The sequence below is a fragment of the Anopheles arabiensis genome, chromosome 3 (assembly GCF_016920715.1).
Source record: "Anopheles arabiensis isolate DONGOLA chromosome 3, AaraD3, whole genome shotgun sequence".
NCBI lineage: Eukaryota > Metazoa > Arthropoda > Insecta > Diptera > Culicidae > Anopheles > Anopheles arabiensis.
Genome location: NC_053518.1, coordinates 64,597,373 through 64,623,438, shown reverse-complemented (window position 1 = coordinate 64,623,438; position 26,066 = coordinate 64,597,373). Strand labels below are relative to the sequence as shown.

The 26,066-nt window shown below is 40.0% G+C and overlaps 3 protein-coding genes across 3 annotated transcripts; all 3 read right to left on the bottom strand.

The window, feature by feature from the left end:
- Nucleotides 1-11,834: 11,834 nt before the first annotated feature.
- LOC120904286 (microfibril-associated glycoprotein 4-like) lies at nt 11,835-12,898 on the bottom strand. The gene has a single exon (XM_040314175.1). It carries the CDS (start codon nt 12,843-12,845, stop codon nt 11,880-11,882), a length of 966 nt encoding a protein of 321 aa, XP_040170109.1. The 5' UTR covers nt 12,846-12,898; the 3' UTR covers nt 11,835-11,879.
- Nucleotides 12,899-14,375: 1,477 nt separating this feature from the next.
- Nucleotides 14,376-15,686, bottom strand: LOC120903875 (microfibril-associated glycoprotein 4-like). Its single transcript, XM_040313535.1, has one exon. It carries the CDS (start codon nt 15,433-15,435, stop codon nt 14,473-14,475), a length of 963 nt encoding a protein of 320 aa, XP_040169469.1. The 5' UTR covers nt 15,436-15,686; the 3' UTR covers nt 14,376-14,472.
- Nucleotides 15,687-16,858: 1,172 nt separating this feature from the next.
- Nucleotides 16,859-18,252, bottom strand: LOC120903876 (angiopoietin-related protein 1-like). The gene has a single exon (XM_040313538.1). The coding sequence runs from the start codon at nt 18,214-18,216 to the stop codon at nt 17,395-17,397; it is 822 nt and encodes a 273-aa protein (XP_040169472.1). The 5' UTR covers nt 18,217-18,252; the 3' UTR covers nt 16,859-17,394.
- Nucleotides 18,253-26,066: the final 7,814 nt, after the last annotated feature.

The window sequence follows — 26,066 nt, the reverse complement described above, 5'->3', positions numbered from 1 at the left end:
AAATCCTCTGTGATGTTTCCGGTGTACAAAAAAGGAGATAAAAACTCTGCTGAGAACTACCGCGGTATAACCACCTTGCCTTCTTGTGCCAAGGTGTTTGAGATCGTCATACAAAACTCGCTAATGTATCACTGTCGTTCTTATATTTCTACACGCCAGCATGGTTTCTTTTCTCGACGCAGTGTTACCACAAACCTCGTGGAATTCGTCTCCAACTGCCACGCAGCCTTTACTTCCGGTGCTCAGATGGATGCAGTATACACTGATCTTAAGGCTGCGTTTGATCGTGTGAACCATCGCTTGCTGTTGGCTAAGCTCGCCCGGATCGGTCTCTCTACTCCGCTGGTGAATTGGTTCAGGTCCTATATCTCTGAACGTAGCTACTACGTACAAATCTATGGTGTCTCCTCTAAGGTTTTCGAGAGTTCATCTGGCGTCCCTCAGGGCAGTAACTTGGGACCACTGCTGTTCTCGCTTTTTATTAACGACATCACACTGGCCATTACGGAAGCAGATTGTCTGCTTTACGCGGATGATGTTAGGCTGTTTCGTATCGTATGGAACACTTCCGACTCTCTTTCTCTGCAAAGATCGATTGATGTTTTCTCTGACTGGTGTATCAACAACGACCTGCTAATTTCTGTTGATAAGTGTACGTCAATGTCTTTCTTTAGAATAGCTAGTCCGATAAGGTATATCTATAGCATATCAGGGACACAACTACCGCGGTGCAATACGGTCAGGGATTTAGGAGTCACCCTGGATCGCAAACTAGATTTCCGACAACATTACTGTGATATTTTAGACAAAGCTAACAAAATGCTAGGGTTTATTCGTCGACATTCGAGAGAACTTAATGACCCACACTGCCTGTTAACTCTGTATAAGTCCTATGTTCGTTCCATCCTCGAGTTTAGTTCTACAGTTTGGTGTCCGTTCTCTAGTGTTTGGTCCAATAGAATAGAAGCTGTCCAAAAGAGAGTTACTCGTATTGTCCTACACTTCACTCCGTGGCGTAATGTAACCCCTCGTCCATCGTATCATACTCGTTGTTTGTTGTTTGGTCTTGACACACTTGCTAGGAGACGTGATAATGCCCAATGTACGTTTTTGTCCAAACTTATTGTCGGTGAGATAGATTCGCCAGAACTACTGGCTAGAGTCAACATAAATGTCCCTCCTAGAGTGTTCCGTAACTACAGACTAATAAGAACTGACCTTACAAGACGTGCATACAGCGAGAACGACCCAATGACTGCGATGGCCCGTAAGTTTAATCAGCGTTACATTTTATTTGACTGGCACCTACCTACTAGATTCTGTTGATCCGTATTGTCATTGTACACTGCGTTAGTTATTTAAGTTTTAGTTTTAATTCAGTGATAAGGCCGCTTGTTTGGCCAATCACTTAATACAATAAACAATACAATACAATACAACAATGGGTGGTCTTTCGATGGTGGTGTTGTGGTCTTGATGGTTATCAGGAAAGAGCGGCCATGCCAGTAACCATTCCAGCTATTGGCGATGATTGTTTTCCTAAGGCGAATGAAGTCGCTGCGTGGAAGAGAATTATGGCAGCAGGCCGAGTTATTACGTCCTGTTTTGGCTAGTTTGTCTGCTATTTCGTTTTTCTGAATATCTGTGTAACCAGGGCTCCAACAGAATGTGATTTGGTGTGAATTCGGTTTATTGCAAAGTTGTTTGATGTTCGGGTCACGGGTTATTCCAGTTACACTATCGGTGAAGATCAGGGTAGTGGAGATCCTAAGTGATTACAATAATAGGGCCACCCTGCCACTAAAATATGCAATTGAAGCCGGAATTTTATCGTCGAGGCAATCATGGAATCCCGGAAGGGGTTTCTCTTACTGGCAACGTTAAAGTTTAAAAGCTTGACCTTGAGTTGGGGAACATACCGAAAATCTTTAAATTATGGTTATTATTATTATTATTATTATTATTATTATTATTATTATTATTATTTTTATTATTATTATTGTTATTATTATTATTATTATTATTATTATTATTATTATTATTATTATGATTATTATTATTATTATTATTATTATTTTTATTATTATTATTATTATTATTATTATTATTATTATTATTATTATTATTATTATTATTATTATTATTATTATTATTATTATTATTATTATTATTATTATTATTATTATTATTATTATTATTATTATTATTATTATTATTATTATTATTATTATTAATATTATTATTATAACTATACACATTGTCACATACCATGATACACATTGTCTTTAAATGGTAATGTAGCATATCTACTATACACAACTTATTATAATACACACTATCAGCTATAGACACATTGTAACACATTTTGGAAAGCCAAACCACACCATTGTAACACATTCATTATAACTTATTCAGCAAATCAGATCATACCATAGCAACGCAACCGGAAGAGTTCAGGCCGTCCATTCAAACAAATAACAGATGTGACACACATATCAAATACAACCGAAACGCACAACATAAGCAGGAACAGCATGTAACCCAAAGCAAGAACAGTATATGCATTAAACCCAAAACAGGAACTTAGTGACAAGAACCATCGTTCTTGCCAACAAAAGACAAACGTAACTAGCTGAGTGAAAACAATAACTTTCCAACATACAACCCGGAACCAAATGTGAGACACCTTTAACTTCATTTGAGTATAAATAAAACCAACTCCGATCATGGCAAGTCAGATTCGTTCGGACTGTCAGGATAGGACTATGCCCATCCTACATCTATCGACTTCTCATTTAAAGAGTTTAGTTATTTGTTTAATTTGTTTATTACGCGTTCAATGGATAACAATGGATCCGTGTGAATGTTCTTAAGTCTAATATTTGATTAAAATAAGTAGTAAAATCATCTTAATAATTCGCCTGAAATGACAGCTTTGAATCAAGTATGACTCCGAGATCCTTCATAGCATTAGTGCGTTCTATTGGTAAACCGTAACTTGTGTAGCTGGTGTTCTTAATTTCTTGTGCTCGTGTGCATGAAATGACTCGGCATTTTTCAATGCAGAGGCTCAGGCGGTTTCGATTGCACCATTGGTGAAAATCGATAAGGTATTGTTGTAGCTCGGAGTGGTCTGTGTCATTTTTTATCGTCATGTAGATTTTAATGTCATCTGCATACATTAAATGATTCGCTGCTGGTACTACATACGATAGGTCGTTGATGAACAGTACAAACAGTAGTGGTCCCAGGTTGCTACCTTGTGGCACACCAGATGATGCAATGAAAGACCTTGAATGGCACCGTGAGAAAGATACAGCATACGATCGATTGACAAGGTACGATTCTAACCAGCATATTAAATTTCGCCCAAGTCCCAACTTATTCATCTTGGTTAAAAGGATGTTGTGATCGATGCTATCAAAAGCAGCCTTTAAATCCATATAAACTGCATCTGTTTGCATCCTGCTATCCATGTTACGGAGACATTGTGATGTAAAGTCAACAAGGTTAGTAATCGTCGACCGCTTCGGAACGAAACCGTGTTTTTGAGGGCTAATATAGTGATATGAAGTCGTGAGTAAACTTGTTTGGATCACTTTCTCAAAAACTTTGGCTCCAGCACTGAGTGATGTTATGCCTCTATAGTTGGCTGCATCTTCCTTGTCACCTTTTTTAAATATGGGGACAATCCATGAACTCTTCCAAATAGAGGGAAATTCTCCTTGTTGCAGTGAAAAATTAAAAAATTTGGTGAAGATCGGCGCAATGGACTCACAGCATCGGCTGAGAATGATGGCAGGAATACCATCTGGGCCAGGACTAGCTTTGGGCTTGACTGCTTTGAGCACATTTAGAACAGATTCTTGCGATATATTAGTTAAATTAAGGTCGATGACATCATTAGGAGTATTAATTAAAGCGTTGGTGATAATATTGTCGTCAGTAGTTGAGATTGTGTATGCCTCCTCGAATCTACACGCAAATATATCACAAATATCTGAAGCAGTTGAACCAGCTCGGTGGTAAATCGATTTAGGTGTCACATTTGTACTATTGTGTTTCTTACGAAAACTCCAGAGAGCTTTGGGCCTTTTGATGAAATTCTTCTCCAACCGAGACAAGTAACCACCGTAGCGTATTTTATTGTAACTACGGTACAAGCGAGTTGTTTCATTTAATATGCTTTTGTTAACAGGTGATCGGTACTTCGTATATTTTTTTAATGCAGCTTCCTTAGCTCTTTTAAGTTGTTTGAGGTGGCGGTCAGACCAAGCAGGGCCGCTCTTTGGTGTGATAATTGGTACACAAGAATCAAACGAGGATAAAAGAAAGCGTATAAATATCGATAAAGCTTCATCAACAGAATTAAACTGGCTAATTCTGAACTGGCTATTAAAATTAGTTATGAGCTCATCAAGCCAAGTAAAATTGGTTTTATAAAAATTCATCCTAGGTCTACTTGCTTGAGTCAGTGTAGGATTAGACATTGTGCTTGGAATTCGAACCGTTAAATCGATGGCTGGATGGTACAGGTCAGGGAGAGACTAGTGGTGTTGGGCAGGGGTGCAAATCGATGCAGTAAGTTGCGGCAATAAAATTTGCGAATACTAAGTCGAGCTGCCGGTTAAGCGAGTTTTTGATACAGTTTATTTGATAAAGATCGCTAGCGTTAATTTCATCCAAAAACCGGGATCTGACCGAAGATGATGAATTTGCCACATAGTGCGCGAACGATGATGAGTGACCAAATGTTTGTTGTGATAGTGACCACGAAAAATTAAAATCTCCAAACAAAAATATTAGATCATTAGTTTTTGCATGGTTTACTATTGCTATTGTTTACTTGTACTATTGTTTGTGTACTATTGTTTCACTTACACTTTCAATCACAGATGTAAGAGTATCTGTGTCGTTAGCTCGATTAGGAGGAATGTAAACAGTCCCGATGAATATCGTGCAAGATGATAGGCGAACGGTAACCCACACTTGCTCAAGTGAGTTACGTGATAGAGTGAGTTCACGGGTGTTCAATAAGGATGAGCATGCGATCAGTGCGCCACCACCACGAGTATGCATACTATTAGACAAGCTACGATCACATCTATACACCGAATAGCCCGGGTCAAACAGTAGCGATGATGGAATTGAATTGTCAAGCCAGGTTTCGGTGAGTATTATTATCTGATATTTAGCGTCCAATGTGTTCAATCCGAATTCTGTGAGTTTGGTACGTAGTCCTCTAACATTTTGGTAGTGTAAATGTATATCACATGGTTTCAAAGCAGTGTCAGTCGGTTTGGCATGTGAAATGTTTTTAATATCGCGAACTGAAAACATTTTCAAGTGAGTTGCTGTGTTAGTGCGTGCGTGGTCATTACATGAAGTGTTAGTGTGCGAATAGCGACTGGCTGATGCTTCTTGTGTGCGTAAGCTTCATGAGCTGTGTTCGTGATGAACGTCATTGTTTTGAGCCGTACGATCACTATTGGTTGTACATTACTAGGTGATGAACTATTTGGCTTTTCATTGATGGTTTGCTCTGCCGGTTTCGGAATATTATCGATAGGCACTGCATTGATGCTTTGAAGTGGGGTTTCATGTGCATTCATCGGTGTGAGACAAGCCAAAGGATGGGATGAGGCTGGACGGTTATCACGTAGTATAAATGTAGGATGAGAGGGCTACCCCCCGAAAACGTCAAAATGACAGCTAGGTAGCGAGGGCATGACAGCAGGCGATGAGCGACACAATCTTACCGCGAGCGTCACCGTGAACAGAAGCAAGAATATACGAATTTCATTTAATCACCTACACCGCTCGTTTCCTTATTTCTTACATGGGGGCTCGTCCGGGAACGGGTTAAGTACGGTGATAAAGTGAAACGACGAAAAACAAAGAGTGAATAATGACGACAATCGAAGAGCTGTGCGAAAACCTTACGAAGATCGGCCTCGCACGCAAGTGCCAGCAGCTTGGTTTGGCGACGTCCGGCGGTAAGCAGGAGATGGCCAAAAGGATTATTAACCATACGACGATGGCCTCAAACGACGAGAACGACGGTGATCATCAGAATCGTGAAATTCGTGAAGCCGTGAACGCTAGAGAGCAGAACGCCGTGCTGCAAAACGACGACGGTGTGAGTGAGAACGACGACTTACACACACACAACGACGATCGAGAAGATGGCGGCGCGCGTGCAAAATGTTCACGCAACGACGAAGACGAACGATACGAGGATGATGGTGTTGGTGACAACGACGACGGCGGCAACGATGATTACAACGATGATGACGACGATGAAGACAACGATGATGACGATGATGACGACGCACTATTGTTCCAAACGGCGATCAGAACTTCGACCCCAGCGGCAAGGAAGGAACGGAAATTTCATGGAACATCGATGGTTTATTCTTTCCGCGACATGGAAGAAAGCATCGACACTTTTGGTGCTGATGAAGGTGAGGACGTACGATTATGGCTAAAACAACTTGAAATGATTTCTAGGTCGGCACGATGGAATAATGAGCAAATGCTGATTATGTGTAGAAAAAAACTGACAGGTACGGCGAGACGTTTTGTGTTTTCCTTACGCGATGCTAGCAGTTATAGTGTTGTGAAGAAAGCGCTAATCAAAGAGTTCGCTCCTTTTGTTCGAGCAACTGACGTGCATAGGACATTAGCTAATCGGAAGAAGAAGCCAACGGAGACGATGCGTGATTACGTGTATGAAATGCAGCGCATTGCTTTGCCTATTGAGTTAGATGAACCTAGTCTATGTGAGTATATTGTGGATGGCGTTACTGACGACGAATTTTATCGCTCCACATTATATGAAGCCAATACGGTACAAAGGCTGAAAGAGAAACTAAGCATTTTTGAGAAGGCAACAAAGAATACCAAGGTAGCTAAGAAGAATCGACACGATGACAATGCTGACGTTAAGAAAGAAAGGCAACGCTTTGAAGGGAAGTGTAAAGGTGAAGTGAAACGTAAATGTTTCAATTGCGGCGGTACCACACATGTTGCTTCAGAGTGTCCGAAGAAAAACGATGGTCCGAAGTGCTTTAGATGCAACGATTTTGGACATCTTTCCAAAGAGTGTCCCAAAACACAAAAGACGAACAAGAAAGATAATGACGCACGAATCAATGTAGTGAAAGCGGCTGTTGATGAAAAACTCAGCGTATCAGTGGAATTGTTTGGACGGAAAATCAAAGCAGTTGTGGATACAGGTAGCGATATTTCTCTAATGAGATTTGATCTTTTTGAAGAATTGAAAAGTAACCACATTCAGATGCATGAATCGAACTTGAAGTTACGAGGATACGGTGGCGACGTAAGCTCAGTACGTGGTAAAACGACGATATCTGCAACAATCGACGAAGAGATTTTTGATATTCAATTCTATGTCGTTCCATGTGAAGCCATTGATTCACCAATGTTGATCGGAATGGAATTTCTTAGTTCAGTTGACTATTCTATCACTCCAGAAGGAGTAAAGATAAAGAAATATCGAACAGACGAGACAGTTGGTATAGAGACGAAATGGATTCGGCGTATTGCAGGATACATTGATGAAAATGAATTATTGGTTCCAACCAAGTATCGCGAAGAGGTAATGACGCTAATTGAAGACTATAAGCCACAAAAGAATATGACTGATAGAAATCAGCTGACGATTACTTTATCAGATTTGAATGTTGTTTGTGAGAACCCTCGACGATTGGCTCAGTTAGAGAAAGAGGTAGTTAGAAAGCAAATCGATGAATGGTTTGACGAAGGAATCATACAACCATCGCAAAGTGAATATGCAAGTCCTATTGTCGTTGTGCCAAAGAAGGATGGTTCATACCGCGTTTGTGTTGACTACCGTGAATTGAATAAGAAGATCGTGCGTGACAAATTTCCGATGCCAAATGTTGAAGAGCAAGTCGATCAGCTCGCTGAAGCTCGAGTTTACACCACTCTCGACTTAAAGAATTCCTATTTTCACGTACCAGTTGATGAAAGTAGCAGGAAATATACGGCATTCGTGGCGGATAGTGGTCAGTATGAATTTTTAAGAGCATCATTTGGACTGTGCATTAGTGGAAGCGGTTTTGGTAGATATATTAACGATGTGCTTCGAGAATTTATTCGAGATGGAGATGGAGATGGGTTTTGGCGTTCGTAGACGACATAATCATTCCGTCTAAAACTGAAGAAGATGGGCTGAACGCCATGAAACGTGTATTTAAAGTAGCAGCGAAGGCTGGATTGATGTTTAACTGGAAAAAGTGCGTATTTCTACAACGACGGGTAGAGTACTTGGGGTACACAATTTACGATGGAAAAATAGAACCAGCAACCGCGAAGATCGAAAAGTTGAAGCAGTTTCCACAACCGACGACCGTGAAGCAACTGCAACGATTCTATGGGTTAGCAAGCTATTTTCGAAAGTTTGTCCCATCATTTGCTGGTATCGCACGACCGTTATCGGAATTATTGAAGAAAGATCGTTTTACTGAATTGAACGACGAAGCAATGAATTCTTTCCTATGTTTAAAGGATATACTTGCAGCTTATCCAGTACTACGCATTTTTAGAGCTGACGGAGATGTAGAATTGCATACAGATGCTAGTAAAACAGCGATAGCAGGCATTTTAATGCAACGAGCAGAAGACGATGGTAAATTTCATCCGTGTTATTACTTTAGTCGACTCACAAGTAGCGCTGAGAAGAATTATCATTCGTTCGAGTTGGAGGCATTAGCTGTAGTAGAGTCAGTACGGAAGTTCAGATGCTATTTGCTTGGACGTACATTTAAGATCGTGACTGATTGCATGGCATTCAAAGACTCAGTTAAGAAGAAGAAGTTGAACGCAAGAATTGCCAAGTACGTATTAGCTCTTTCCGAATTCGATTACGTAATGGAACATCGACCAGGAGAAAAGATGCCGCACGTTGACGCATTGTCAAGAGCTAATGTGATGATCATTTCAACAACCATCTTATCGAAGATACGAATGGCTCAGAATAAGGATGCTAAGGCTATTATAGCAACTTTGGAACGAGGAGATACCGTTGACAAATTTATTTTGAACAATGGCGTTATTTACGAAAACGATGGCGATAAACGACGACTTTACGTTCCAAAATCAATGGAGATAGACATCATAAGGGCTGCTCATGAACAAGGACATTTTGGCGTCCGCAAAACAAAAGAACGCATTAACGCAGATTATTTTATTGTTGGATTAGACGAAAAGATTAAGAGTTGCATTGACACGTGTGTTCCATGTATCATCGGCGAAAAGAAAAGAAGTAAACCAGAAGGTGAACTACAACCGATACCTAAAGGAGACGTACCATTGGATACGTTACACGTTGACCACTTAGGACCGATGCCATCGACAAAGAAGTCATATGGATATATTCTTACAGTCATAGACGCTTTCACAAAGTTTGTCTGGTTGTTTACGACTAAATCAACAACTGCAGAAGAGGTCGTAAAGAAGCTTCAGGTGATCACGAGTACGTTTGGCAACCCACGACGAATCATTAGTGATCGAGGTTCTGCCTTCACGTCAGGACATTTCACCAGGTTTTGTGAAAACGAAGGCATTGAGCATCACACGATAGCAACAGGAGTTCCACGAGGAAATGGACAAGTTGAGCGTGTCCATCGTATCATCATCCCAATGCTTACGAATTTGTCCATGGAGAAACCGGAGGAATGGTTTAAGCACGTAGCGCGAGTTCAAAAGTGTTTGAACAATAGCTGGCAGATAACAATTAACATGACACCATTTGAGCTAATGACCGGTATCAAGATGCGTACGAAGGAAGATGCTGTACTACATGAACTACTATCACGCGAGATACAGAATGATTTCACTGAAGGAAGAGATGAGTTGCGCAGGACAGCGAAGCGTAATATTGAAAAAAATGCAAGAGGAGAATTGTAAGTACTACAATCTGCGTAGAAGACCCTCACGACAGTTTAAGATCGGAGATCTTGTAGCTATACCGAAGACGCAGTATGGAGTAGGGCAAAAGTTTAAACCGCGCTTTTATGGTCCGTATGAAATCACGCGTATTTTAGATAACGATCGATATGAAGTAAAGAAGTTAGATGAGGAGACAGAAGGGCCTAAGAAAACATTAACAGCAGGAAGTTGTATTAAGACGTGGATACTTCCGGGGCGGAAGTAATGTCAGGAAAGGCCGTGTAGGATGAGAGGGCTACCCCCCGAAAACGTCAAAATGACAGCTAGGTAGCGAGGGCATGACAGCAGGCGATGAGCGCCACAATCTTACCGCGAGCGTCACCGTGAACAGAAGCAAGAATATACGAATTTCATTTAATCACCTACACCGCTCGTTTCCTTATTTCTTACATAAATTCACGTACACGTAGATTAGAAGACCAAACCGAGGACGATAACGCAGTTTCACGAAGGTGAGCCGGGATGCGAACCTTAAACGACATCGGTCTAGCCAAAGTGGTGTCGAAATTTTTGCCCATCAAGCTAAATGCAATTACGTCGGTTGTGGCCAGCCGTCGTTTCACAGATTCCACGACTTGTTCACAGGAAGTACCAGGAGCAATGTTAGCTAAATGAAGCCACATTTTGGGTACAAAGCGGTTTTGAACGGTTGCAAGGTTTGGAGAATCGTTATCCGTGCCATAAATAGCAATTGGCTGGCGAGAAGTGATGTTATTTGTGATGTTAATATTGTTGTGCTCAGCAAGTGACGGTACGGCTATGTTATTGTTGATATTGTTATTATTGATGTTTGTTGTTCTTTTGGCGACAAGCGAGATAGCAGGTGAAGTGTTTGTAGCACTAACCAACTCGGAGAATAATCTCTTCGCTGGTAAAACTCTGCGCAATTTGGCAGGAGGGTGACTGCTCAGTGGTGTTCTCTTCTGCGATTCATTAAGCTGCGATAGACCAGTACGAATTTCTTTTGCTAGAGGTTCAAGTGCAGATTTGAGACTATTGGCGACGGCATCCATTGTTGTTTGTATGCTCGACTGGGCCAAAGCTTGTTTGATGTATTTAGTGCGAGGATTAATAATCACATTGTTGCACGCTAGGCAGCACCAGTGGAGTTGTTGGTATTCGTTGGTTAGCTTCAGTGCATTCTCAGGAATGCGCGAACAGCGGATGTGGAACGGTGAGTTGCAAATATAACAGCTAATCAGGTCTTCGGTGATCTCGGTTGCGCAAGAGTTGCAAGTATGCTCCATTTTGAAAAGGAATTCACAGGTCGATGCCTTGACCGGTTAATAGACGCACTACGCGGGTGATACGACCGACGAGCAATTGAAGAAGAACTAGCATAATTGCTAAAAGTATGTATAATACGTTGTGGGCAAGCTCACTACACAACTTTTTTACTTAGAGAAAACTGATTGTTTGTTAAAATAACCGAAATACGGAAAATAAATCACGGAGCTATACGTAAACACATCTGACTATGCCGATTTGACAGCTGATTTTGTTGATGTCCCCCTACCAAAGGTAAGGCCTCTAAACTTCAACGTTTCCAGTAAGAGAAACCTCCTAAAGGTTTCTATGATCGCCTGGACGATCAAGTGTCGAAAAGTCCGCTCGAACGAAGTTTTATTTCACCTCGGCTCATGTCAGCGAAACACTGACCTACCGCGACGGTACTCGAAGTACAGTTGTACGATCATCGCATTACATGGCGACCGTAACAGTTATCAAACACATTACAGTAATCTATTTGGCAGCATTCAGCAGCAACAACTGTAACATATTGCCAGATACATGTGATATTATCGGTAACAGTCCGATAGAATACCTTAAACCACAAATTACTCGCATGTGTACCATTACTTTCTTTTATTACCAAAAGATTCTCATTTGGTTTCACGGATCATCATTCTTGAGTATGCCAATCCCCAGTATCTTTTGTAAGTGTTCCAAACAATATTTTCTCCTTCCACGCTGTTTTTGTAGATTCCATTCAGATTTGAATTATGACATCCTTTGTACCACCAAGCGCCCTTCCAATATCTAGCACAGTGTGTAGTTGAAACGTCATTATCCCGATCCACCGTTGAAAACTTCATATCCTTGTGGTAATTCAATGCATCTCCTGCCGTTCCCGTGTACGATCCCAGCTTCGTTAGTGGATATTGTTCATCCTCACTGCCGATCGCGAACTCATCGTACCGTGCGTATATGTAGTTTCCATCGAAGTCTTTCAGCTCCACCATCAGCTCGTGCTTTCGGGCTGTTGTCACGCGATGCAAATGCTCCAGCCCGAGCCAAAACTCTCTATACATACTTCCGAACCCGTTCCTATACTCGGTCCAGTTGCGGAAAAAGTCCACCGATCCATCGTAACGATACTGGATCACTAGCCATCCTCCTCCAAAGGCAGTCTGTGCGCAATATCCCAGAAATGGTTCATCATTCTCGGTAGGTTGTATTAGGTATTTGCCCGATCGTTTCGATAGATTTTCCTTGCACGATTCAAACGAAATACTTTGAAAATCTAAGCCAGAAATGGTCATATACCGAGCAAGATCATTCTTTGATGCTAGCAGTTGCATTTCCTTCCTCATGTGTGTGTTATTGGCGTTAAGTGCTTCAGTAAGCGCTCTGTTCGACCGAGTCTGGAGATCGATGAGCTTCCGATCCTCCTTCATGGCGGATTCCATTTCGTCCAGCTTTTGCTCCAGGTACTCCATTTGTTTTGCAATCAGCTCGTATGCAAAACTTGATTCATTCCTACTATTGACGTTGTGATGATTGTCGCCGCGACTTGTTAGAGAAAGGAACAAAACCAGCAGTAACGGCATAACCTTCGAAACACACATCTTGCACAAGCACCAATCGCCACGCTATCTATGGAATGACTTTAATGTGCAACGATTAATGCAGCTTCCTTTTATACTGTAAACACGAAGAAAGTCATGGGAAGAAATGCTTATCAGTATTGCAAGTGATGCAAACCATGCAAGCAACATAAAATTACGTTTCCATGTACAAAGACTAACAGTGCCAATACATAAAACCAAAAGAATTTAAAAAAAAGTAAAATAATCAAGAGCACTTATTCTCAATACTGTACTGCTCAATACTGAACTGATTGCAAATAAAACTAATTAATCATCATCGTGCTATTCGTGATGATTTATGGGTCCAACGATGTCAAAGGTCGATAAAGTTATTTGTTATTCAAAATCATCATATTTCTTTTCGTGATTTTTTTTCTTTCTTTCTGGGATTTCCCACGCTAGAGGTCAATGATGTTATTTGTAATTCGAAATGTTCCTTTCATACTCCTTATCGCTTGCGTAAAATTGTAAATCAAAACAAAACCACTAAGCCCAACGAAAGCCTAACGTGGCAAGAGCACGCGTATCAGTCGCGTGCAGCAATTAAAGATTAGTGAAATGGAGCCAGACAGGCGTGCGAAATTGTGTGTACCGAAACGTTTGTGCTAGCTTGTTATCTGCTGGCTCTGCAACGCATTTTTTTTTTTTTGTTATTTGAGCAGCAGCTAGCAGCCATCTCTATCTCACCAAGAGAATTGAGCGTCAGTTTTGTGGTTGGAGTTGAAACATCGTACCAAAGTGATGCTTAAAAACAAATTAAGTGTTTCCAATAATGCTCGTGATGATCGAGGTGCCTATAAATGTACGGTCTACTTATTGGCGTTCTTGGCTTCAGGCTTATGAAATTCATTTCATAAGTATCATGCGGTCGATTAGCCAATTTTTGCTACCGAGGATGATCCTTTCAAGTCTTGAACCCACGACGGGCATATTGTTAAGTCATGTGCGTTGACGACTGTAGAACCGGTTCGGACCGAACCATACATAGCACATTTTTGGTTTAGCTTCGATTTTGACGTGTCCTTAATTTTAGAGTAGTTGTCGTTTATTACAACGGTCGGTTGAGTTGAATGGCGATAGCATTACCTGTCCAATTGAAAATAAGCCTCTTTCTACCCGCGAGTAAATTGTTTCTGAATCAATTAGAATGGTGGAACTATAGTGATTTTACTATTGAACAATATCTAAGACATTAAACAAGTATTAGTTCCTCTAAATATCTACACTCTCAATGATACGAATTATTAAAAATTACAAATCAAAGCTAAATCAAAGCAGATTTTTGGCTGAAATGAAAAATTTAGGCTTCCCTAGCTGAGATTTTCTAAATGTTTCATCCGGCCGACTGAAACAGAACTGAACTGATTTTATACGCATAAAGCAAAACCAATCGTTGTTGACCAAAAAACGTAAACGATAGGAAAAAAGTCCTGGAAAATTCCCAACATTTGAAAAACACTAATTGTTCAGTTTCCATACCATTCTTTCAACATAATATAACATTCATTATTACTGTACACTGTGCAAGTGTCCGCCTCGGACCATGAAATCAACGTTTGTTACTCATCGAGTGACTTTATTTTATAGAAATTACATTTCACCACTGTTACGTCTCACGAATCATCATTCTTGTGTATGCCAATCCTGAACTTGATTTGTAACTCAACCATTCCATAGTTCCTGCGTGCACTTTGCTTTTACGAAGTCCATTCAGAGTAGAACTGAAACATTTGTTATACCACCAAGCTCCCTTCCAATATTCAGCACAGTTTCCACCTCCAAAATCATTGTCTCGATCCTTGGTCGAAAACTTATGGCCCTTGTGATGTGTCAGTGAGTCCCCTGTCGTTCCCTTGAACGACCCCAGCTTTGCTAGCGGATATTGTTCTTCCTCACTGCCGATTATAAATTCATTATACCGTGCATATTTGTAATTTCCATCGAAGTCTTTCAGCTCTACAACCAATTCGTACTTTCGTGTTGACGTCAATTGATGCAAGCGTTCCAGCCCAAGCCAGAACTCTCCATCCATGCTGCCGAACCCATTGCGATACTCGGTCCAGTTGCGGAAAAAGTCCACCGATCCGTCGTAACGATACTGGAACACTAACCAACCTCCTCCGAAAGCTGTCTGTTCGCAATATACCGGGAAAGGTTTATCGATTTTGCTAGGCTGTAATAGGTATTTTCCCGATCGCTTCGATAGAATCTCCTTGCATGATACAAACGAGATGCTCTGAAGATCCAAGCCGGAAATGGTCACAAATCGTGCAAGATCTTTCTTTGACGCGAGCAGTTGGATCTCCTCCCTCAGCTTTACGTGGTTAGCACGGGCTGCCTCAATGAGCGCCATGTTTGACTGAATCTGTTGAGCGAAAGACTTCCTATCCTCTTTTATAGTGGATTCCATTCCGTGCAGTTTGTGCTGCAGGTACTCCAATTTGTTTGCAATCATCTCGTATGCAAACCCTGGGAGGAACCTATCTGCGGCGTTATGATGATCGTCGCCTTGGACTGCAGATGTAAAAAGCACCCACATTACTGGTATAATCACTTTCAAAACGTTCATCTTGCACAACTGCCGATTGCTACACTATCTATAGCATAACTCCGCGATGCAACGATTAATGGAGCTTCCTTTTATACTGGCTAAGCGGAGGAGCAAAAGTGCTTATCGGTATTGTAAGTGATGTAAGTGATGGTAGCAAAAAAACATTTCCATTTCCTACCAAACAAAAAGAAACTGTGAAAGTGAAACAAAAAGAAAAAAAGAATAAAGAAACAAGAAAAGACCTCTAATAATGACCCTCAGTACTGTACCACGTCGATCTTGATGCAAATGGAACGGTTTAACGGTTGTTAATTATCATCTGTCTTTTCGCGACGTTATTATTTTTATTTTTGCGAATTCCTATGCTAGAGATCAGTACAGTTATTTTTATTTTAAAATGTAGTTTTTTTTTCACCCCTACTCCTTACCACTAGCAAATCAAAACAAAACAACCAAGCCCCCTAAGAATCAATGAGTAAATATGGCTGGAGCACGCGTATCAGTCGCCGGAATGAAAGTTGGACGTATTTTTTGAGTGGAGCACGATGTACGTGCAATCTTTTTCGATAGAACGCCGCACTCTGTTCGGTTGCTTTTGAAAATACTGGTAACTTATTATCTGCTGGTTCATATGCACGCGCATATCGAACGCGCTGTTAGAAGCAATCGAACAGCTCTATCTGTATGAAGGAAAACGTGAATGAGTTTTGGAGTTGGTGCGGATGCATCGCACCACCGTGATGCATAAGTACAAACGGCTTCGCGAAGAAACTTACACGAAACCAGGTTCGGGAGACCAATCCTCCCGCGGGGACTTGTAAAATGTGGTTTATTCGAAAACACTAAACACACAATTAGCTCGATAATACCGCTAGAATGATATGACGTATGATTCAGTTAGCTTACTCTTTACGTTCTGCTTCTTCTTCTTTGGCACAACAAACGCTGTCGCAAGGCCTGCCTGTTCTCACTGGTGAAGTGAGCTTGGCTTTCAGTGACTTTTTGTTACCATAGCAGGATAGTCAGTCCAACGTATGGGGGCACGGTCTATTCTGAGCTTGAACCCATGTCGTTCATGTTGTTAAGTCGTACGAGTTACTCTGTATGTTAGCAGCTAGAATATAATTTTTATTCTTTTCAAAAAACCTTCTGCTTCTTCTTTTTTTAGGCACAACATTCGATTCCGGTCAAGGCCTGCCTGTAACGCTAATAGTGGATTTATCCATTTCGGGCCCCTTAACGGGGGTTCGACATGGGGCCCCTAATCGTCCCCCAAAATGTATGCAGAGTGGGATGTGTAAACATCCAGCGCAGTTTTATTTCAAGCGGTTTCATTCAATGATTTCCTTAAAAATCGTTAAAATTCACCCTTTTTACAACTATTACACTGTTCCTATTATTTTAATAATATATTTTTTTACGAAAAACAAACATCTCATCCTGAATTCGTTAAGGACAAATTTTCTTCTGTCTTTTTATTTTTTATACTTTTTAAATATTGTGGAGAGCCGATTGGACTTTCAAACAAGAGGGAGTTTCAAATTAGAGAGGGTGAAAGTGAAAGAAAAGTTAATACAAGCTCGAGAGATGAATTATTTATTATGTAACCTCGACTGTTGTTATAGGAAACTGCGAACACAATTGTCGATTGGATCATACATCGTTAACAGAGGTGGATCTAACGGTAGGCGAACTAGGCGATTGCCTGGGGCCCCGTAGATCGGTAGTCTATAGTATGTTGTGTGTATAAAAGTGGACAGAGTACTTTCTCCAAGGGCCTCCGGAAGGGTGGACGTTGGGACCCCGAGGCTGTCAAATTTACACCTCCACCCCCCTACCCACATTTTAAAGCTTACGCAATGAATTGTTTTGTCCGCAAAACATAACAACTGACATTTTAACGTCAAGCTTATTCAATTCGTAAGTCTTGTGGATTAACTAACGCATACGGTACGCAATCGTCTGGCACATAATTCGCTATGTTTCGCGGATGAGCATTCTTGAGCGTGCCATACCCTGCCAAGATTTATTGTAGTGGAACCAGGTCATTGACTCTTCTGTCACATTATCTATACGCATTCCGTTCAGATTTGTATGCGCACAGAACCCGTACCACCACCCTCCTTGACACTGGTTAGCACAATCCGTAGTTTGCCAAGGATCATTGTCCCGATCCTTCGTCGAAAACTTCTTGCCCTTGTGATATAACAATGAGTCTCCTGCCGTTCCCGTGTACGATCCAAGCTTCGTTAGCGAATATTGCTCTTCCTCACTACTGATAGCAAATTCACTATACCGCGCGTACTTGTAGTTTCCATCGAAGTCTTTCAGCTCCACCAGCAGTTCGTGTTTTTGCAAAGAGGTCAACTGATACAAATGCTCCAGCCCAAGCCAGAACTCTCCATCTATGCTGCCAAATCCATTCCGGTACTCAGTCCAGTTGCAATAAAAGTCCACCGATCCATCGTAACGATACTGGATCACTAGCCAACCTCCTCCGAAAGAAGTCTGTTCGCAATATCCCAGGAAAGGTTCATCGTTTTTGAAAGGCTTTATTAGGTATTTGCCCCATCGTTTCAATACAATCTTCTTGCACGACTCAAACGCAATACTTTTCATCATTCCTGACTCTAATACCTCAAGTCTTTTATAAAAATTGACCAACCTGGATACTATTAGGTGGTACTCAACACTTGGCAGAAACGAATACCTAACAGATTTTCCGTAACACGCAACCGGCGTTCCTTGCGTACATATCATTACAACCACCATGTATAATAAAGCTTTGCACACGTTCATTGTAAACTAAAATATAGCACGTTTCCAATCACTAATTCCTACCAATAATACTGAGCAACGGTTAATGCAGCTTACTTTTATAGAGGTCCAGTCTGGAGTAGATTACTTTACAATTTTAAACAAGAACAGAAGAGCTAGTCGGTTTTATAATTAGCAGTTAGTTACAGCAGTTACTAAAATATAACATTGATTACATCAAATATCAGTTAAGACAACAGATGGGCCAAACATTGCAAGCGTATCACTATTGCGATTGTATTTCGTCAATACTAAATCATCAATAACGGGAATGGAATTCCCGCTCGTTGCATGCAGATGCAGGAATTAAATTATAAACGTACCGCCTATCTTGTACAATAAATTTTGCCCCATATCTCTGCGCCTTTGTCTATAGCACTATCTCTCAACTTCGCTCGACACGCAAACAAGAAATAGGAAATTCCCGCACGAATCGAACTACTATGCGACATATGAAACAAAATTGTACCTTAACTGCACGTCAGTAAGTGCTCGGTGTGCTTACTTGCGAGAGCAACGAGCAGGAAGGCTGGTGGCGAACATTTAACCGTTGTCTCTATGGCCAAATTTACACCTTCATCTCTACGACCTGCATACAAATGTATGCCATACATTTTGTAAGGGAAGTTATTATGTTTTTAAACTAAAACTTTAATAACTTTTGTTGTATTGAAAGTTGAAATTTCAAAACTGGTACAAAGGTTAGGTACATTAGTCTTATTTACGTAAGTCAAGAAATGGGATTGTTTTTAATTCTCGTTGACTATTTTAAATATATTTTTTTAGTTTGACAATCCGCTTGTTAATAATTATTAACAACCGATTCGCACAGAAGGTGTTGTTTCCTGTAATTGCCGACAGAGGGCGACGCGATAAATGCTCAGTGTGGACAACGTCCAACACTGATCGGGCCGAGTATTCCCGAAAGCTCATGATCGGGGCTACGGCAGAGAAGAAAGTTCACTCTTTCGCCTTAGCCCGAGATAAGTGACGGATTTTTTAGCGTCTCTCAATAAAATTATAACTTAAAGATAGCTTAAAAAACGCTTGTTTTTATTAATAATAATTTACTGCGGGCGAAAGAAAGAGTGCTGTTGATAACGTCTCAACATTCTAAAAAATCCTTCAAAAAATAGTTTTTTCGTGACATTCACTCGTTCACAGTTTAAGGTTGTTCCTGAGGCAAATCGGAACCACTGTAAAACCACGTGAATAAAGCGGGATAAATTATATTAGGAACAAATGTACAATTGTAACTGTGTTTTGCAAGCCTGCAAGTGTATAGTACCCTGCGAAACACACCCGCTGTTGATAAAAACTGTTCCTGAGGCAAGTCGGAACAAAGCAGCGCTAAAGTGTAGTAGTGTAGGTGAAAGTACGCTGGAAGGGCATGTGTTATTTCCCTGTCCAATTCATGCATGCTAACTACGTAAAAGTTCCTGAGGAAATTCGGAACAGGTCAGTGCAGAAGTGAAATAGTTCAGGAGAAGACACACAAAACAAACACGCCTTCAGTTGTCCATTTAGTAATTGTTTAAATGTCATAACCATGGTGAAACAAGGTGATATAATTTCGTGCTTAGCTTATGTATACGCATTTCTAGAACTGAAAAAGTTATTTGCCGCTATTTGCTTAGAAAAATGTGATCCGCCATTTCTTTTGACAAAAGATAGCAATCAGGCAGGGGTGAACAACCAAGCAGGGCAGATCAACCAGATAATTAAAATGAGGAATGAAGTGTTTTATAGTGCTGGCCAAACGAAACACGAGTCAGGTCATTTACTGAGAGTAGAATTGCGTTCGGACATGAAAAGGAGGCACCGAGAGACAATACCGAATCGGAAGAATCAGAGTGTTTGCATGGCTCGCAAACACTGGCGGAGAGTGTTAATAATTATTAACAACCGATTCGCACAGAAGGTGTTGTTCCCTGTAATTGCCGACAGAGAGCGACGCGGTAAATGATTAGTGTGGACAACGTCCAACACTGATCGGGCCGAGTACTCCCGAAGGCTCACGATCGGGGCTACGGGAGAGAAGAAAGTTCACTCTTTCGCCTTAGCCCGAGACAAGTGACGGATTTTTTAGCGTCTTTCAATAAAATTCTGACTAAAAGATAGCTTAAAAAACGCTTGTTTTTATTAATAATAATTTACTGCGGGCGAAAGAAAGAGTGCTGTTGATAACGTCTCAACACCGCTTGTTAAATGGATGTTTTTTTCTGCTGTTTTTTGTAAAATACATTGGAAGTACATTTTTCCATTCATATTTCAGGTGATTTTTAATTAAATATTCATTTTTTTATTTTCTTACATTGTTTTAAAGACAATACTACACAAAATATATGCTTGGAATGTACAATTTCATAAATATAAAATTACATTACTTACATCTAGCCGGTCTCATGGTACAGTCGTTAACTCGTACGACTTAACAACATGCCCGTCATGGGTTCAAGCCCCAAATAGACCGTGCGTAGGACTGACTACCCTGCTGTGGTGGGATAATCCAAAAATCATTGAAAGCCAACCCCATAAGTGGTACAGGCAGGCCTTGACCGACAACGGTTGTTGAGAAAAGAAGAAGAAGAAGAAGAAGAAGAGGAAGAATTGCATAAACAATACAACACTTTCTCTGTTGATATTTTTTTCACAATTGAAATATGATAAGAAGAGAGCACATTTGAGGAAAAAGTAGAACATAATGCATAATTAAATAATGTTATGTCCATCCGTGACCTTGGTATTATACTTGACTGTCGTCTTAACTTTAAACTGCAGCTTGATGAGGTGCTACTAAAAGCAAATCGAACCCTTGGGTTTATCTTACGTTTTACCTCTATTTTTAGAGATCAAAGCATCCTAAGAATCCTTTATTGTGCTTTGGTAAGGCCTATTCTTGAATATGCTAGTATCATCTGGAATTCTCCCACTATTGATGGCTGTTCGAGAATTGAAAGCATTCAGCGCCTCTTTACCAGGATTGCCTTTCGTCGTTTGTTCGGTGCTGCCTCACTACCTCCCTATGAAACGCGATTGCAGTTATTCAATCTTCACTCCTTAAGCTTCCGCCGCCAAGTGTTTCAGGCTTGTTTTATTGGTGGCTTATTACTTTCTGCTACTGATGCTCCTGATTTACTCTCGTCCATCTCGCTGTATGTTCCCTCTCGTTCTCTTCGTCCACGTGATCCTCTGTCAATTGAAACACGTCATACTCTTTATACTTTCAATGACCCTCTTCTGTCCTGTTTCAGGTTGTTTAACCACTTTTACTATCTCTTTGATTTCGACTCCTCTCTTAACTCTTTCCGTAACCGTATTTTTTCTTCTAATTCCCTTTAATTATTCTCCTTAGTTTTCTATTACTCTCTTATATTATTTTTTTTTGTTAAGTTTATGATAGTCTCTACGCTCTACTCTTGTTTTTTTTCTTTTCTTTTTTGCTAGGTCAAGACTAGGTTAGTTAGGCTTAGTTTTTCATGAATTATTTTGTTTATTTGTTAGTATTAAATTAGTTTTAAGTCTATTATATTTAGCCTTGATGGCGGATATTGTATTAAATAAATGAAATGAAATGAAATGAAATGAAATATACGCAGTGTTTTATACGTTTGATGTTTTATTAAATGAAATAAATTTAATAATAAAAAATATGTTTGAAAACATTTATTTTTTGTGTTAGAAGAATTTCTACTTTTCTATTCATATTCAATCAAAATTATCAGAATCATGTATGAAGTGCATAATTACTAATGCATTTAATATGGTGCAGCATTGAAGGCTGCCCATGAAAAAATTTGTTGCCATATTTTACAAAATATTTTAAAAAGAGTAAATGACACTTTAAAATTCCCATTTCTTCAAAAAAATTAATGTAATGCCATTATTTTTTTTTATCTGATATTCCTCACATTAAAAGTTATTGAACTTTTAAAATGAATAGCTATCACTTCCCATACAAAATGTATGGGATACTCGGGGTATGCCGGTCGTCCGGATGAGGGGTATAAAAAGAAAATATTAAAAAAATATATATTTTGGAATTTTCACAAAATGTGTTTATTCTGTTCTCTTTATAAACATTTTGTTTCCTAAAGGTACGTTAAAAAAAAGGTAGCTACCATTTTTCAATAAAAAGTTATATAAGTTTGAAAATGAAAATCATACACGGGTATCCGTTCGTAAAGTTAAAGGCTAATAAGACTCTATTACCAGGCTTACCCGTGCTGGTTCGTTTGTCGTGAAACAACTTCCTTTAAAGTTGAATTATTTGGATCTCCTTGCGATAACCCCTAACTCTTGTCGCTTTTACCCCGCTTTATATTCCGTCTCGGCCCTTACGCTCCAGAGCTCTCCTGTACATTGAATTTCGCCGAACCCGTTACGGCCAAAATGACCACTCCGATCTCTTCGACTACCAGATTCCACCTACTCGTTTCCGCTCCTCATTCTCAACACTATCATCCGTCCCACTCCATAATTCGTTAACCCGGACATTCCTTCCTCTGCTTAGTTTTTTAAGCCAAAAATTTTTAAGCCTTAGCCGGACAATTTACATAATTAAATAAATAGATAAATATTTATTTAACATTACATTTTTATTTACAGGTATACCTTGGAGAATTGCTATCACTTCTACAAGAAGTCGCATTCAACTGAATTGTACTAATGTGCAATCAAATGTGTAAGTGTCAACCTCGAAAAGGACGTTTGTGCCTTCCTTATTCATCATCATCTTCCTCTTCTTCTACTTCGGCTTCGATTGTTTTTGAAATTTGATTGTTCAATACGAATTTACCCTAACTTTGCCTCAAACAATGCTTGAATTTAATTAATCAAGTGGTTGCATGGAGATCTGCGGTAGTGACCAGTGCGAACGCTAACAAATTACCATGCAATTTAATTAATCAAGTGGTTGCATGGAGATCTGCGGTAGTGACCAGTGCGAACGCTAACAAATTACCATGCATGTGATAATAGTAAACGTTGTCCGAGAAATCAACCATTCCAACCCCTTAAGTCTCTTTTACTCGACTTTTATTTCTTTTGTTGGTAAACAATTTTCAGGATGTTAATAATCATTCATGAGCAAGATATACGTGACCATACCTAAAGAAATTGTTTTGGGTGAATGCATGAAAGTGATGCTAGCAACGGCCTTTACTTCATATCATAGCTGCATTTGTGCCTGTAGCTCTGTATGGGTTTGATCCAAAATTTCACTCAGCTGGTTGACACTGATTGACTCGGTAGCGTTGGAAGGTTTTGAGCGATAGTTTCATTCTTTCGGAAAATACTTCGACTGATGCTTAATGATGACTCTTGTGATAGTTCTCTCAACTGTGATAGCTGCTGATAAACGGACGGTCGTTCCTTCATTACGGTAGACGATTGACTCTCCTGTGTCTCAGTCATAGTTTCACTCTGCAGATTGATTAGTCGGCGGATGCTTGATGTTGATCTTTCTGACTGCTCCTCCAGGTGTGATAGCTGGTGATCAAGAGACTGTCTTTCCTTCAGGATGGTAGACGAACGACTCTGCAGCGTGGCGCTGTTATGAGCCAAAGATTTACTCTGATGATTGATGCTTTCGCTGATACTTGATGTTGACCCTTCTGACTGCTCCTCCAGGTGTGATAGCTGGTGATCGAGGGACTGTCTTTCCTTCAGGATGGTAGACGAATAACTCTGCAGCGTGGCACGGTCAGGCGCCAAAGTCTCACTCTGATGACTGATGCTTGATGTTGATCTTTCTGACTGCTCCTCCAGGTGTGATAACTGGTGATCAAGAGACTGTCTTTCTTTCAGGATGGTAGACGAACGACTCTTCAGCGTGGCGTTGTTATGAGCCAAAGTCTCACTCTGATGACTGATGCTACGGATGATGGTTGATGTTATTCCTTCTGAATGCTCCTTCTTGTCGATCATTGGTTCAACATTCTATCATATCCCTCAGCAGGCTCATGGTCATTTGTAATCTCTTCGATAGTCTCTCCTTGTATGTAAATTTCTTGTCGATGGACTCTTGATTGCGCTTCATTTGCTGCAATATTTGGTTAATGATCTCGGTAATATATGACTTTTTCTGTTTGATCTTGTAAGTTTTTAACAGTAGTTGTTGCAGCCAGACTTCCTTCGTCAGGTGTTCAACTCTATCTCGAGAAGGTACTGTAACGTTTTGAGCATCAGTTTCCACATGGAATATCAATAGCACAGCAACGTATAACAAAGTTGTACACATGATCATCTCGAACAAAACTCAAAACCTAAGTTGATAACTAGTTCACTAAGAGTATCATACTGATACTGGGAAACAGCCAGTTAAGCCTTGCTTTTATATTGAACTAGCTTAGGGTAGAAGAACTTGTAGAAAAAACAACGAACGAAGAACTTATCAGATTTATTATTATTATTGTTACTAAAGTCGTCGTAGTACAGTCTCGTAGTACAGTCGTCAACTCGTACGACTTAACAACATGCCCGTCATGGGTTCAATCCCCAAATAGACCGCGCCGCCATACGTAGGACTGACTATCCTGCTTTGGGGGGAATCAATTAGTCACTGAAAGCCAAGCCCACAAGTGGGTACAGGCAGGCCTTGACCGACATCGGTTGTTGAGCAAAAAAAAAAAAAAATTGTTACTAAAGTATTTCATGATGCAATGATTACTGATTACATCAAAATCATGATTAATGTTCGTAAATACTGATTCGCCAACAGCTCTAAAGGAATCCCGCTCGATTCATATAGATACGACAATCATTGCAAAATCTCTTTGAAAAAAGTCCATACAGTAAAGGCAATCTCACAAAGATCTCACTATTCGTCGTTATTGAAATGATCTATGCTCTAGTGCAAAGGTCTCCAAACTTTTCAATTCGCGGGCCGCATTACTTCGCAAATAATGTTGTTGAGGGCCATTTTGACGTTACTTTTGGTAATGAGAACGTTTAAATCTCGTTTTCATATGAAAAAACTTAATGAATATTTTAAAATTCTGCATTTTTCCTTTCTAGTAACTTTGTGTTTGTCTTGATTTTGTAAAAATAAACATTTGATGAAAATTGTCAAATTAATATGATATTTACATTATCCTTTGCAACATCACCGCGGGTCGCATTATAGACTCTCGAGGGCCGCATGCGGCCCGCGGGCCGTAGTTTGGAGACCCCTGCTCTAGTGCTGTCAAAATTATTCGTCAAAATATAAAATGGATTTTCCACCCGACACAATCAAATTTCTGCATGTATGCAACATTTCTTAAAGCCGCAACGCATCCGTAGTACATCATTAATCCCCCCGTGTAGTAAGCTCAACTACCTCCTTAGACATTACCATCTCGCTACGAGCGAAATTTTAGTGCTTTGCCGCATCCAGCGGTTTGATCAATCTTCATCAATGAAAAAGATCTAGGCAGCTAATTGATTTGTTGGTGATAAGACGGTTTTAAGCCGTGATCGCATATGCTCCTCATTATCACTAATTCATTCAATTACAAACAACTCGTTACCACGAAAAAGGAATTTCCATCGCGGTGCAAACAGATTTACAAACGAGTGAGTGATTAAGATTGATCTTTTAAACCTTAACTTTTTCTGTAACAAAATTGTACCGTATCAGGTTATTTGTTGCCATTCCATAATCTTTCGTTACTGCTTTTGGAGCAGTTTTTGCAGCATCAAGTGACTTCCTTCATTATTTGTATGGTAAAGCGTCCCTAAAATCAAAAATATGATGATTAAAAACCATCATTTGGATTTGAGCTACGCAAATTTACTTAGCAGTAAACAATGTTTCTTTCGTCCAGTGTCGTAACAATAATTACTATCGA

Coding starts and splice junctions, on each gene's coding strand:
- LOC120903875 (XM_040313535.1), bottom strand. CDS start 15,435: ATGAACGTTTTGAAAGTGATTATACCAGTAATGTGGGTGCTTTTTACA.
- LOC120903876 (XM_040313538.1), bottom strand. CDS start 18,216: ATGAACGTGTGCAAAGCTTTATTATACATGGTGGTTGTAATGATATGT.
- LOC120904286 (XM_040314175.1), bottom strand. CDS start 12,845: ATGTGTGTTTCGAAGGTTATGCCGTTACTGCTGGTTTTGTTCCTTTCT.